Raw genomic sequence first — 13,008 nt, forward strand, 5'->3', positions numbered from 1 at the left:
AGAGGGATCTGCGTTGTTAGAGGGATCTGCGTTGTTAGAGGGATCTGCGTTGTTAGAGGGACCTGTGTTGTTGTAAGGATCAGTGTTGTGTTAATATAAGGATCTGTGTTGTTATAGGGATCTGTGTTGTGTTGTTATAGGGATCTGTGTTGTTATAGGGATCTGCGTTGTGTTGTTAGAGGGATCTGTGTTGTTATAGGGATATGCGTTGTGTTGTTATAGGGATCTGTGTTGTTATAGGGATCTGTGTTGTGTTGTTATAGGGATCTGTGTTGTTATAGGAATCTGTGTTGTGTTGTTATAGGGATCTGTGTTGTTATAGGGATATGTGTTGTGTTGTTAGAGGGATCTGTGTTGTTATAGGGATATGCGTTGTGTTGTTATAGGGATCTGTGTTGTTATAGGGATCTGTGTCATTATTGGGAATGATATCTACAAAGCAGCAAGTACTGAAAACAAATGAGAACTATCCGGGATGCAGACCGCAGAGCATCTTTATTTCTAGAACAGAAAAGTCAGATATTGAGGGATACAGAAATAAATAATTTAGAATAGAAAACATTTTTCTTTTGAATGCAATTCTACGAGGTAAATGTCCCTGTTTTCTGTGTTCAGATCTGGCTCTGCGGTGAAATGTCAGATTTGCTCTTAATTACAGAAATTCTATAACATTTCCAGCGTCTCTCTGGATGATACTGGAATCTTCCGCCGTCTCGTTGGCTATTAGCACTGACATCTTGATATACAATCATTTGACCACGTCCAATCTCATTAAGTTCATCACCTTTAGCTTCCAGCTGTGGATATTGATCTCCGGCCTCAGCAGTGACGTGGGTATCGGGGAGTTTGATCTCTTCAAAGTATGGAACATTTTACTGTCCATCCCTCAATCATATCGCCCACTCCTAGGAGACCAGCTATCCCCGGAGGAGGGCCCGTGGTTCCACCTCTTCCAAATCAACGTCTGACAAGTGGTCCCACCAGTCCCAATGAATCCCCAGGACACGAGAGGGGAGGGAGGGCTGAACACGGATGATTTAAAACCAGATTTAAGACCTGAACCAAATAGAGGCATCATCGTCCACCAAAGTCTCCAGAAGCAGCGACCAGAGTCCTCCAGAACATGAAGGTGAGTCCTCCACAATCTACAATAGAAGGTGTTTTATTCTGATCTTTCTTCTGGGAATGGTGATGATGGAGAGTTTTCCCCCAGTGCCAAGTCTTATTCATTTATATTTCCAAAAAGTAATTTGAAGAGATAAGTCAGGTGATCCTTCATGGCTTGTTCAGGAGGGTTTTTGAAATAATTTGTAAGTTCATTGCAAAACTCATTGCTAAATGCTAAGGAAATCTATCTATCTATCTATCTATCTATCTATCTATCTATCTATCTATCTATCTATCTATCTATCTATCTATCTATCTATCTATCTATCTATCTATATATCTTCTCTTTATTATCTCTCTCTCAGTCTCTCTCTCTCTGTCAATCTATATATTTCTATCTCTCTCTCTCTCTCTCTCTTCCTCTCGATTTATCTGTCTCTCTCTCTCTCGAACTATCTGTCTCTCTCTCGAACTATCTGTCTCTCTCTCGATCTATCTTTCTCTCTCTCGATCTATCTCTCTCTCGATCTCTCTCCCTCTCGATCCTTCTCTCTCCCTCTCGATCTCTCTCTCGATCTCTCTCTCCCTCTCTCTCTCCATCTCTCTCTCTCCATCTCTCTCTCCCTCTCTCAATCTCAATCTCTCCCTCTCCCGATCTCTCTCCCATTCTTTCTCCCGATCTCTCAATCTCTCTTTCGATCTCTCTCTCTCCCTCTCGATCTCTCTCCCTCCCTCTCGATCTCTCTCCCTCTCGATCTCTCTCCCTCTCGATCTCTCTCCCTCTCGGTCTCTCTCCCTCTCTCCCTCTCGATCTCTCTCTATCTTGATCTCTCAATCATATAAATACATTTCTTTCCAATGAAGCTTCAGAAGAAAACAGGGGATTTCCAATCTGCTGGACTATTTCTCACATTAAACTATAGAAACATTTAAGAACAATTATATTCTGTACATCAGTAAAGTAAAAACACACAGATAATATTCCAAGATTTCACCTGTGCAAAATTCTTTGAGATGGGAATATAGAAAATCTAACAGCCAGCAGCCAGTCAGCTGGACTTTAATCTTTATATATTACAAATGGGGGGGGGCTGACTTGTTTCCTCTACACAGAGAAAATAAAAAGCTTTTAAAGTGGTTCCTTTCTATAATTCCTTTAACACTTCTGCAGCTTTCCCTTGTCTGTCTTTCTTTAACACCCAATTACAAGAAATAATTATTCATCAATTGACCAGAGCATCCATTCATTAACGTAATGAATGTATTTATACATTGATTCATTAATTTATTCATCCATCCATCTATACTGATCTACAGGTTATCCAAAAGTTATTATACATTATTTTTATTATTTATTTCATTACTATGTTTCTGACATATTCCGCAGTGCTGTACAGAGAACACTGAGCTAGTCACATCAGTCTCTGCACCAGAGGAGCTTACACTCTAATATTCCACCCCAGTCACACATTATTATTATTATACAGTTCTATAGCTCTGACACATTCTGCAGTGCAGTACAGAGAACCCTGAGCCAATCATATCATTTTCTATATCACTATTTGATTAAAAGAATATGGAGAATATATTTTAGTAATCCGGTTCTGAACTGCATTTCAACCCATGTGAAGAGGTGGATGTGATACTGCACACAGATCACCTCTGGTTTAAATGAGCTCTTAAAGGTGCTGACATAATCTGATACCGTGCCGTGCCCTGACATGGTTCCATGCAATTGTGCTGTGCTCTTACACAGTGCCTTGATATAGGTCAGTGCTCTTACACAATACCTTGACATAGGTCAATACTCATTAACAGTGCCTTGATATAAGTCAGTGCTCTTATTTGATTATTTATTAATTACAGGTAGTTATATAGCGTCAACAATTTACACAGAGCTTTAGTGCACATTCACATCAGCTCCTGCCCTCAAAGCGCTTACAATCCAAAGTCACTATCTCACATGCATACATAGCAGGGTCAATTTAGACAGGAGCCAATTAACCTTCCAGCATGTCTTTGGGGTGTGGGAGGAAAGCGGAGTACCCCGAGGAAGCAAACACAGGGAGAACATGCAAACTCCTTGCAGATCGTGTTCTTACACAGTGCCTTGATATAGGTCACCACTCTCACAGTGTCTGTCTTTGTATTGTGATTTTTCAAAGTGCTGCTCTCTAACATAGTGCCGGGGTCTTGCACAGTGCCGTGCCCTGACACAGTAAGGCTCAAACATATTTATGTATTTATTTCTGCTATACAACATCCAGCCGTGTTCTTGTTGGTAACAATGGTAATGCAGAAAGTTTAGAGTTTAAGTGATCCCCTTTATTAGCTATCAGAGATGCAACGTCTCAAGACCTCCCTTAGGTGCCCACACACCTTACAACTATCGTACGATTTTTTTCATCCCGTCATTTAACCGTCGTTCCATTTCCGCACAACTGCAGTTATCATTCGTTAGCAATACTAACTGACCAATTTACGGCGATTGACAGAACGGATTTTCGTTTGCGCATGTGCAGTGTTCTTGTTGCGGTTTTTTTACCGTACAAAAACGTCAGTAATCCATCGATTTTCGTACGATTTGAAAACCGTTTTCTAGCCTGCGCGAAAGACAAAATTCGGCCAGTTGTACAGTAATTTCTGGTTGTTCACTTCCCATCACCTGGCCGATTATCGCACGAAGACCCAATTTTGTTCGGAAATTGAATGATAATCGCAAGGTGTATGGGCACCTTAAGTTTCCTTCTTCAAGCTTTATACAATTCTGTAAACGGTACAGAAAACCAAATTCTTACACACAGAGTAACAAAGAGAAGCAGTGAGATACAACTATTAATACAATACAACTCACATTTTCTTGACAAGTTTAGGAATTTTATCATGACTATACAAGGACCCAAGAGCTTGCAATCTTTTGGAGGTTAGGTGATTTTAGACTGCAAGCTTTTGGATCCTTGTATAGGCATTGTATAGGTTATTAAACAATTATGAAAAAATTACGAGTTGCACATTGTTAATAGTTGTATCTCATTGCATTTCTTTGTTACTTTGTGTGTGAATATTTAGAGGTTTGAAACCATAGTAACCAAAGTAACACAAAGAAGCAATGAGATACAACTATCAATAAAATACAACTCCATTTTCATGATTGTATAATGTCTATACAGCAATGCTTATACAAGGGACCCAAAAGCTTGCAATGTTTTTGGAGGTTAGGTGATTCCCTTTAATGGCAAACCTATTTAGACTGCACGCTTTCAGGTCCTTGTATAGTCCATATACAATTCTGAAGTTGTATTTTATTAATAGTAGTATCTCAGTGCTTCCCTTTCTTGCTCTGTGTATGAATATTTGGGTTTGAAACCATAGTAACCAAAGGAATGAAGGGAAGCAATGAGATACAACTATTAATAAAATACAACTCCATTTTAATAATTGTATAATGTCTATACAAGAACCCAAAAGCGTGCAGTCTTAATAGGTTTGCCATTAAAGGGAATCACCTAACCTCCAAAAGATTGCAAGCCTTTGGGTCCTTGTATAGGCATTATGAAAATGGAGTTGTATTTTATTGATAGTTGTATCTCATCGCTTCTGTTTGTTACTTTGGTTTCTATGGTTACAAACCTGAATATTTACACACAAAGTAACATAGAGAAGCAATGAGGTACAACTATTTACAAAATACAACTCAGTTTTCATCATTGCATAATGCCTATACAAGGACCCAAAAGCGTGCAATCTTTTGGAGGTTAGGTGATTCCTTTTAATGGCAAACGTATTTAGACTGCACGCTTTCAGGTCCTTGTATAGGCATAATGCAATTATGAAAATGGAGTTGTATTTTATTAATAGTTGTATCTCTTCGCTTCTCTTTGTGACTCTGTGTATGAAGATGTGGGGATGGAATCGTTGATTTCTGCATGAGTTGATGTCTAGCACAGTACAAGACTCCTCTAACAATAATAATGTCATTCATATAAAGTCCGGGGACCGGTGTACCTGATCTGATATTTATCCTCTGTGTACTCAGGACAGCGGGTGTCGAGCAGCCTGTACCCTCCTCCTCATAATGTCCTCCTCGGTTATCCCCCCCTCTGGGTCTCTGCCGCAGGTAAGTGATCATTGTGGCATTTCTTTCTGCTGACTTACCTGTATGTGCATCTTTTCCAATATCTCTTCTCCCCCTATCTAGAGCCATTTCCAGAGACGGAACTGGACCCCACAGGCCATGCTGTACCTAAAGGGAGCACGTGAGTTGTTCATTTCCTGTCCCCAGCTGCCATGATAGTGCAGAACTTCCACACATCTGTGTATAGGCAATAAATACCCCCTAGTGACACAACTTCTTATCCAATGATAGTGAAGGAAATGCTGCAGATATTTTCTCATAGAAACTTGGTTACCGCCAGTCAAAGGCTGATGATATTTTGATGCAGATTATTCAGGAATGGGCAAAAAGAATCCCAATTCTCCACTTATTATTAGAATGTATAATAGCTCAGTCTTGTCCCTCTGGAGTAACTGTGTGTGTTGCTATTTACTTGGATTCTCTCCCTGTCATAGCAGGCGTGTCAGGCTGTAAGGCCCCGTTAGAAGCTGTTCTGTCTCCTGCCTGAGCTCAGGGCTGATAACTGACTCATTGTCTGAGCTGATGGAGCAGAATCCTAATAACAAATTCTTCAGTTTTTTTCTATAATCTGGACCTCAGCTTTGTTATGTGACAGTATTTGAAATGTTTGTACTCAGTGAGGACATAGGACGGCCAGTACAGGAATGGAGATTTATATTATTACAGATGGCCATTGGTGACTGGTTCTCTTTAAGGAGCAAGAACCAGTGTGGTAATCTATACCATGTTTCCCCGAAAATAAGACACTGTCTTATATTTTTTGGGCTAAAAAAAACACACTAGGTCTTATTTTCGGGGTAGGTCTTATTTTTCTTTTTTGAATGTACAACAATCCACACTTATTCATGTAGAAAAGTCTACGTGTATTCATGTACAAAAATATGGTGATCAGGGCAATCAGGGGTGCCGTACCTTTCCAAGAGCAATTTGCTAACCAATCGCTGGCCAGAATGAGCGAAGCACGCTTTCACTATGGATTCCTCACAGGCGGAGTGCATTTGATATCACTCCGCCTGTGACAGGAGGCGGCGCTAAAGAGGAAGCATCGGCTTATGCGGCTCAGCTCCCTGCGCTACCTCGCTTCCTCTAGCGCTGGCTTCGTTGGCAGCGCTGATTCTCTCCCGCGGTTCTTCAAGTTCCCCCTTATGCCACCACCGGCCCTGGGAATGGTAACAACCAGGTCTTATTTTCGGGGTAGGTCTTATATTTTAGCAATTCCCAAAAATAGTACTAGGTCTTATTTTCAGGGAAACAGGGTAATATAATATTATACAGTGGTACCTCGGTTCACGAACGCTTCTGTCTGCGAACAATTCGGTTCGCGAACAGGAAGTTTGGCCAAATTTTGCTTCCCATCGCGAACTCCGCATCAGGTGACGAACACGACTGCAGCCATCTTCCCTGCTCTGACACGTGGTCGTGGCTTCCTCTAGATGAGGTTGCGATCTGATCACAGTTTGATTCGGTTCGCGACCATTTCAGCTTGCAACCAGAATCGTGGAACGAATTAAGTTTGTGAACCGGGGTACCACTGTAATAGGCAGCACAGTGGTGTAGTACTTGCAGCAGTGAGGTTCCCCGGTTCAAATCCTGGTCAGGTCACTATCTGCATGGAGTTTGCATGTTCTCCCTGTGCTTGCGTGTGTCTCCTCCTGAACTCCAGAGACTTGCTGGAAGGTTAATTGCCTCATTTCTAAATTGGCTAAGTATGTATGTAAGGTAGGGACCTTGGATTGTAAGCTCCTTGAGGGCAGGGACTGATGTGAATGTGCAACTATGTAAAGTGCTGTGTAAAATGTCGGCGCTATATAAATACATGTAATAAATAAATAAATGTTGACATCCCTAAAGGTATCGCACCAAAAATAAAACTGCTTTTACAGGGCATGGCTGTAATTTGACTTCAAACCCTGTCCAGGCTTTCCAGTAAGCTTATCAGACTGCCCCCAGCATGTCATAGTTGCAAGGAAGCCTCTTTTGAGTTTCTGGCATGTTATAGAAAATCAGATCTCGCAGACTGGAAAAAAATGTCATTTGTAGTAACTTTAAATGAACCACGTGTGTGTGTGTCGCAATGATAAATGTTGTCTTCATGATATAGTGAAAGTGGAGTGTTCCTTTACGCTCCAGTTAGGTGCTTCACCACCAATAACCGTGCTTTGATTCTGCATTGCAGAGGGCCGGCGGTTCATTTCCGATGAGAGTCAGAGGAAGGATCTCTACGACAGACTCCAGCTGGGTAATCCTCTTTATCTTCTTTGAGCGCACTGACGCCACCAGCAGCCAATCCGGTTTCTGCTCTCATTGTCTGAGATGCGGATTCTCAAGCCCAATTTTCTTTTTAGCGTTGGGTAGATTGGGGAAGGAAAAGATCCCTTCTTATGTTCTTATAGTCATCTGTGTCCCCATTGGGAAGATTCACCCTCGTTTCCTGCTGCAGTGACAACTATCAGGTGTTAGATTTCCCCTTATAGAAAATCCATCTAACAGGCACACAGAAATAAAAACCAGGCAGAGGCTATAACTCCGCTCCATCCAAATCGGAATCCCTTTATGACCAGTACAATACTTGTCTGCTCCATCTGAGAACACTCACCACCGTGTCGCAGTACAGATCTGCAGATCCCTCCATACATGGGACAGTCCAGCTGTACGGTGCCTTGTGATGATATTTTATTGTTTGATGGCGGCAGCATTAGATGTGATGTTTTCAGTCAGCAGCCATAGTCACTGCACACAGAGAATTTCAGGGCACAAAAAAAAGAGAAGGAAGCATAACCTGCATGTGTATGATATGAGTCATCGGCCATTATGATGGGTCCGGCAGGTTGGGTGATGGGTCGGCGGGTTGGATGATGGGTCGGCGGGTTGGATGATGGGTCGGCGGGTTGGATGATGGGTCGGCGGGTTGGATGATGGGTCGGCGGGTTGGATGATGGGTCGGATATTGATTTGTAATGGGTGAATGTTCTCCTCTCATAGAGACCCGCAGTCGGAATACCAGTCCCATCACCATATCGGAGGCGGCAGCCATGTTTTTAAGCTCTCTGCAGAAAGCCCAGGAGGAAGGTAGGTAGACCTCACTTTATTATATATGAAGTGTCCGCAGGTGTCACCTGACCTCTGATATACAAATGTCATTTTCAGTCTGACACAAGAGGAATCTGAGAAAAGCCAGAACATGTCTGTCATTGGGGGGGCCCCAGACTGACACTGCGGGCACCGGCTTATCCTGAGGGATACCAGGGACATTATATAGAATGCCGCTCCGTGTATTGATGTGTCTCACATGTACTTGTGTGAATAAAATCAGTCAATTCCCCCATCCGTGCCAAATAATATGTATGTATGTATGTAGGGATCTCCCATGTTGGCTATTGTATTCAGCAGCCCTGGGACTCATGGCGGCCGGAATACCCTAATAGTGACTGCGTCTGATAGGAAGTGTCACTGATCAGGTGATCATTTTCCATCTGGCTCTTTTGATTTTTTAATGCATGCTGGGCCACCCACAGCTTGAATTGAAGTAATCTATGGCCAGTATGAGAGCCGGCCCGTCTATGACCAGTATAAGAGTCGTCTATGGCCAGTATAAATGTAATTTATGATCAGTATAAAAACTATCTATGGCCAGTATAAGAATTGCCTATGGCCAGTATGAGAGCCGTCTATGGCCAGTATGAGAGCCGTCTATGGCCAGTATGAGAGCTGTCTATGGCCAGTATAACAGTCTACTAAGTCCTGTATAAGAGTCTTCTATGGCCGGTGTAGGAGTCTTCTATGGCCGTTATAAGTCCTGTATAAGAGTCTTCTATGGCCGGTATAAGAGTCTTCTATGGCCGGTATAAGAGTCTTCTATGGCCGGTATAAGAGTCTTCTATGGCCAGTATAAGAGTCGTCTGTGGCCGGTATAAGAGTCGTCTATGGCCGGTATAAGAGTCTTCTATGGCCAGTATAAGAGTCTTCTATGGCCAGTATAAGAGTCTTCTATGGCCAGTATAAGAGTCTTCTATGGCCAGTATAAGAGTCGTCTATGGCCAGTATAAGAGTCGTCTATGGCCGGTATAAGGGTCTTCTATGGCCGGTATAAGAGTCTTCTATGGCCAGTATAAGAGTCGTCTGTGGCCGGTATAAGAGTCGTCTATGGCCGGTATAAGAGTCTTCTATGGCCAGTATAAGAGTCTTCTATGGCCAGTATAAGAGTCTTCTATGGCCAGTATAAGAGTCTTCTATGGCCAGTATAAGAGTCGTCTATGGCCAGTATAAGAGTCGTCTATGGCCGGTATAAGAGTCTTCTATGGCCAGTATAAGAGTTGTCTATGGCCAGTATAAGAGTTGTCTATGGCCAGTATAAGAGTCGTCCATGGCCAGTAATGGAGTACATTTCGCTCATAGCTGCCATCTGTGTTGTGCAGACCTGGGAATGCGGTTCCAGACTTGCTAAGAGCAAAGGTTTAACTCTCCAGCTGAAACATCAATTTTAGGTTGCACGGTCATCTAATATCTTGCCTTTGTGATGTTTCTGAATTTCTAATACACATTTATTTTCCTGATCTGCAGCTGAAGACGGCACGGTGGACCAAGCGAGCTACTTACCGGAGTCGCTGTTCAGTTGGTGAAGTCGCCACAAGGAGCCATGCCACACGCTGACTGCTCCACCCCCATGTGAAATCACACCCCCTATAACACCCTCTGTAACCCCACGCCCCTGGCGGGCATCTATCCAGCTCTAACCAGCCGCCAGCAAACTCTCCGCCCTGTACAGAATACTCCATTTCAGGCCTTCCGACTTCTCCTTTTAACGATCATTGAACCCCCCAGCCAGGAAATGATTGTAAAATATAGAAAATGTATTTTATATCAGCAGAAATGTGAGAATAAATTTCATCTCAGCTGTTTGGTTACATTGTGCAATCTGATTGTTAAATTTAACTACAAATCCCAGCATGTCTTTGCCCATGGGAGTCATGCCTGTAACGGTCAGTCTTGCAATGCCTCATGGGACTTGTAGTTCCACAACAGCTGGCTTGCCTACCCCCTGATTTAGGGGGAACCATTTGCATTTTTGTAAATGTTGCTTTCCTTTCAATGTTCGCTAAAGGTAGATACCCGCATGTCTTCCCTCATCCCTTTATTTAATCAAATTATTTAATATTCATCTCTATACCCCTTGCAGTTATTAAAGGAGCTGATTTACACCTCTTCCGCCTGCATTTACATGGGCAAATGACATTCGCACGGCTTCACCACTAGATGGCGCTGAGGAGCATATGGATTTTCTGTGCTCCTCAGCGACATCTGGTGGCAGTAGCACAATGTGAACGGCATTTGCCCAGCTATATGCGGGGCAGAGGAAATATAAATCAGCCCCAAAGGTGTATGTCCAGCCAAAACTTTTTGGAGTGGGGAAGGTTAGAACCTCTGTTAGATTTCTATGTTTACCTGTGAGCCTGTTGCAGTGTTTCCTTCTCCTCCTGTCTAGTAAACCATCGTCACCAGACAGGAAGTGAGGGGGAATCTCTCAAACGGAGCCCCAGATAGCCGTAAAAACCTAAAAGGGGTTGTAATCCTTCCCCAGGTAAAAAAAAGTTTTGGCTGGACTTATGGCTGCGGAGGTCCCCTGTGCTGCATTGATAAGCACAAGGATGCAGAGAGGAATGGGGTCTCTATGTGCCCTGCTGTTCACACCATACAGCATAAAGACACATTGTGCACAGGGCTGAAACTGGTGGAAAGTCACTTGCACTCCCTAAAACTTTTTTTGTAGTCATACTTCTTTATTGACCATAAAAGTGTCACATTGCTAAGCGACAGCGACATTTCGAGACCTTGTGGTCCTTTCTTCAGACAAACAGAAAGCATGTGATCTTCTATATTCTAGAGTGCACAGGGCTGAATGGAAAGTTTGTCAACTTTCAATAAAGTTTAAAAAAGAAAAAAAAATTGAAACACTGCAATGCCTTGCTGCAACCTATCACAGCGTAGGTGCGCAACGCACACGGTAGCATAACGCACGGCCACTGGTGTGAATGAGGCCTCACACTTTAATGAATGGAAAATATACAGCCGGGTGTGAGCTGGGGAATCCGCTGCAATAAACCTATTTAAAATGTTTTCCTGAGGGACATAATACAGGAACGCCTGCACCGCGTTGTGTTAGCGCCAATTATGTGGCTGAGTCTCTCTCTTATTGGCTTTATAATTCTCAGGATCTGCATGGCATATCAGTACGGTACCAACACCAAAATGAACAGGCTTCAGGAGGACTGTTTTCATGCATTCACATGACGGCCATCTAACCCAACACTGTGTTATGGTGTGAATCACCATAACGCATCAAATCCGGCCTGTTGTGACAATTCCAGTATAGAAGAAGAGGAGACGCACACACTGCAGTGAACACACAAACGTCCATTTACTACAAATATACAATCATTTCCCATCTACACTACAGACATCATAACATGACCCGACGGATCTCTGCCACCGGGGGGCGCTGTGTGTTGTGTGCCACCATGCTGCAGGCCCTCCCATTTCAGGCCCAGGCAGATATCTGCCTCATGCGGTGTCGTATTTCAGTTCCTGTACTCGCCGTGCTTCTTCTTCCTTCCGTGGGGAAACGGGCCCATGCCGTATGACGACTTGATGTTCTGACGATCCCTCTCCGCTTCCTCCTCCTCGTCATATCTCACATCCTCGTCCTCTTCTTCCTCATCATCGCTAGAATGAGGACTGGAGGGGCGGGAGGTGGCTGGCGAAGGGGGAACCGAGGACGGTCTGGGGTAGCGGAATCCCTCCGTCTGCAATACAGAACATTGAACATTTGGATATAAAGCTGGACTCCGGCCTCCCTTTCAGTCTTGTACAGTCGTACCGACTCCTCTCCTCACTCTGATGTCACTGCACACTGCGAGCTCCTCACAATGTGCATTAGAAGCTGCAGCAAGTCACATAGAGCCCGCCTCATTTCCTGGCTGAAGGACGTCCAGCATCATCTAATGCTTTCCTCCCCAGCCTGACTGTCCCCGGCCCGCCCCTTTCACTCATAGAGGCTCAGCATCAAATTTGGGCGTTACCTAGGGCACCAGATAAAATATTTGGACTGCCTTAATGCAATGCATTCCAATAGGACACATCTAAGAGGTGCTGGGAATTCAACTTTCACCGAGCTCATTGGCTCCGGTAAGAGACAAGACTGTCCTCTCATGGGTATTCCCCCCTACCAAATGGTAGAAGAGTCCAAATCCCTCTAATGGTTCACATATAAAACATCCAACGCGTTTTGGGGGGCCACTCCCTCTTCATCAAAGCGCAGGCTTTTCATTACTACAGGGTTGGGCAACCTCAGCACTACAAATTCCACCATGCCTCTGGCTGTCAGAGCCTTGCAATGCCTCATGGGCGGCAACAGCATTAGGCTATTCTGACTTTAAGCCCCAATGGAGGGGGAGTGGTTTGGCCCTCGAAACGCTTTGGATGTTTTCTATGAGAACCATTAGGGCAGCTGTAGGCAACCCCGGCACTCCAGCTGGGTTGAAACTACTAATCCCAACATGCCTCTGCCACTGGGAGTCATGCCTGTGGCTGTCAGGGTGCAATGCATCATGGGACCTGTAGTTACTTGCAAAGCATCATGGGACTTGTAGTTCTACAACAGCTGGAGTGCCGGCAAAGATTTTGTGAATCTTTATAAATAAGCTTCCATTGTCCTTCCCCTATATCAGCAGCACTACACCCCTCCCCCCCCCCCCCCCCCCCCCCCCCCC

The 13,008-nt window shown here is 43.9% G+C and overlaps 2 protein-coding genes across 2 annotated transcripts in view; one reads left to right on the forward strand and one right to left on the reverse strand.

Annotated features, from left to right (window-relative positions):
* The first annotated feature begins 1,061 nt into the window (after nt 1-1,061).
* On the forward strand, nt 1,062-9,927 carry SPX (spexin hormone). Its single transcript, XM_018570322.1, has 6 exons — nt 1,062-1,129; nt 5,144-5,224; nt 5,306-5,363; nt 7,419-7,481; nt 8,225-8,311; nt 9,803-9,927. Exons 1-6 carry the CDS (start codon nt 1,124-1,126, stop codon nt 9,859-9,861), a joined length of 354 nt encoding a protein of 117 aa, XP_018425824.1. The 5' UTR covers nt 1,062-1,123; the 3' UTR covers nt 9,862-9,927.
* A 1,854-nt stretch (nt 9,928-11,781) lies between these two features.
* Nucleotides 11,782-13,008, reverse strand: part of GYS2 (glycogen synthase 2) — a gene marked incomplete at its 5' end in the record, with an annotated part of 24,247 nt that continues 23,020 nt past the window's right edge. Inside the window, one exon of the mRNA XM_018570318.1 lies at nt 11,782-12,042. Within this exon, the coding sequence (XP_018425820.1) occupies nt 11,818-12,042 (225 nt within the window). The remainder of the gene's footprint in view (nt 12,043-13,008) is intronic.

Source organism: Nanorana parkeri, unplaced genomic scaffold (assembly GCF_000935625.1).
Source record: "Nanorana parkeri isolate BGI_ZX_2015 unplaced genomic scaffold, ASM93562v1 scaffold1505, whole genome shotgun sequence".
NCBI classification, from domain to species: Eukaryota; Metazoa; Chordata; class Amphibia; order Anura; family Dicroglossidae; genus Nanorana; species Nanorana parkeri.

Excerpts from the sequence above, each read along its gene's own strand:
- SPX (XM_018570322.1), top strand. Across the intron at positions 5,225-5,305 it reads CCTCTGGGTCTCTGCCGCAG|AGCCATTTCCAGAGACGGAA; the intron begins GTAAGTGATCAT and ends CCCCCTATCTAG. Across the intron at positions 5,364-7,418 it reads GCTGTACCTAAAGGGAGCAC|AGGGCCGGCGGTTCATTTCC; the intron begins GTGAGTTGTTCA and ends TCTGCATTGCAG.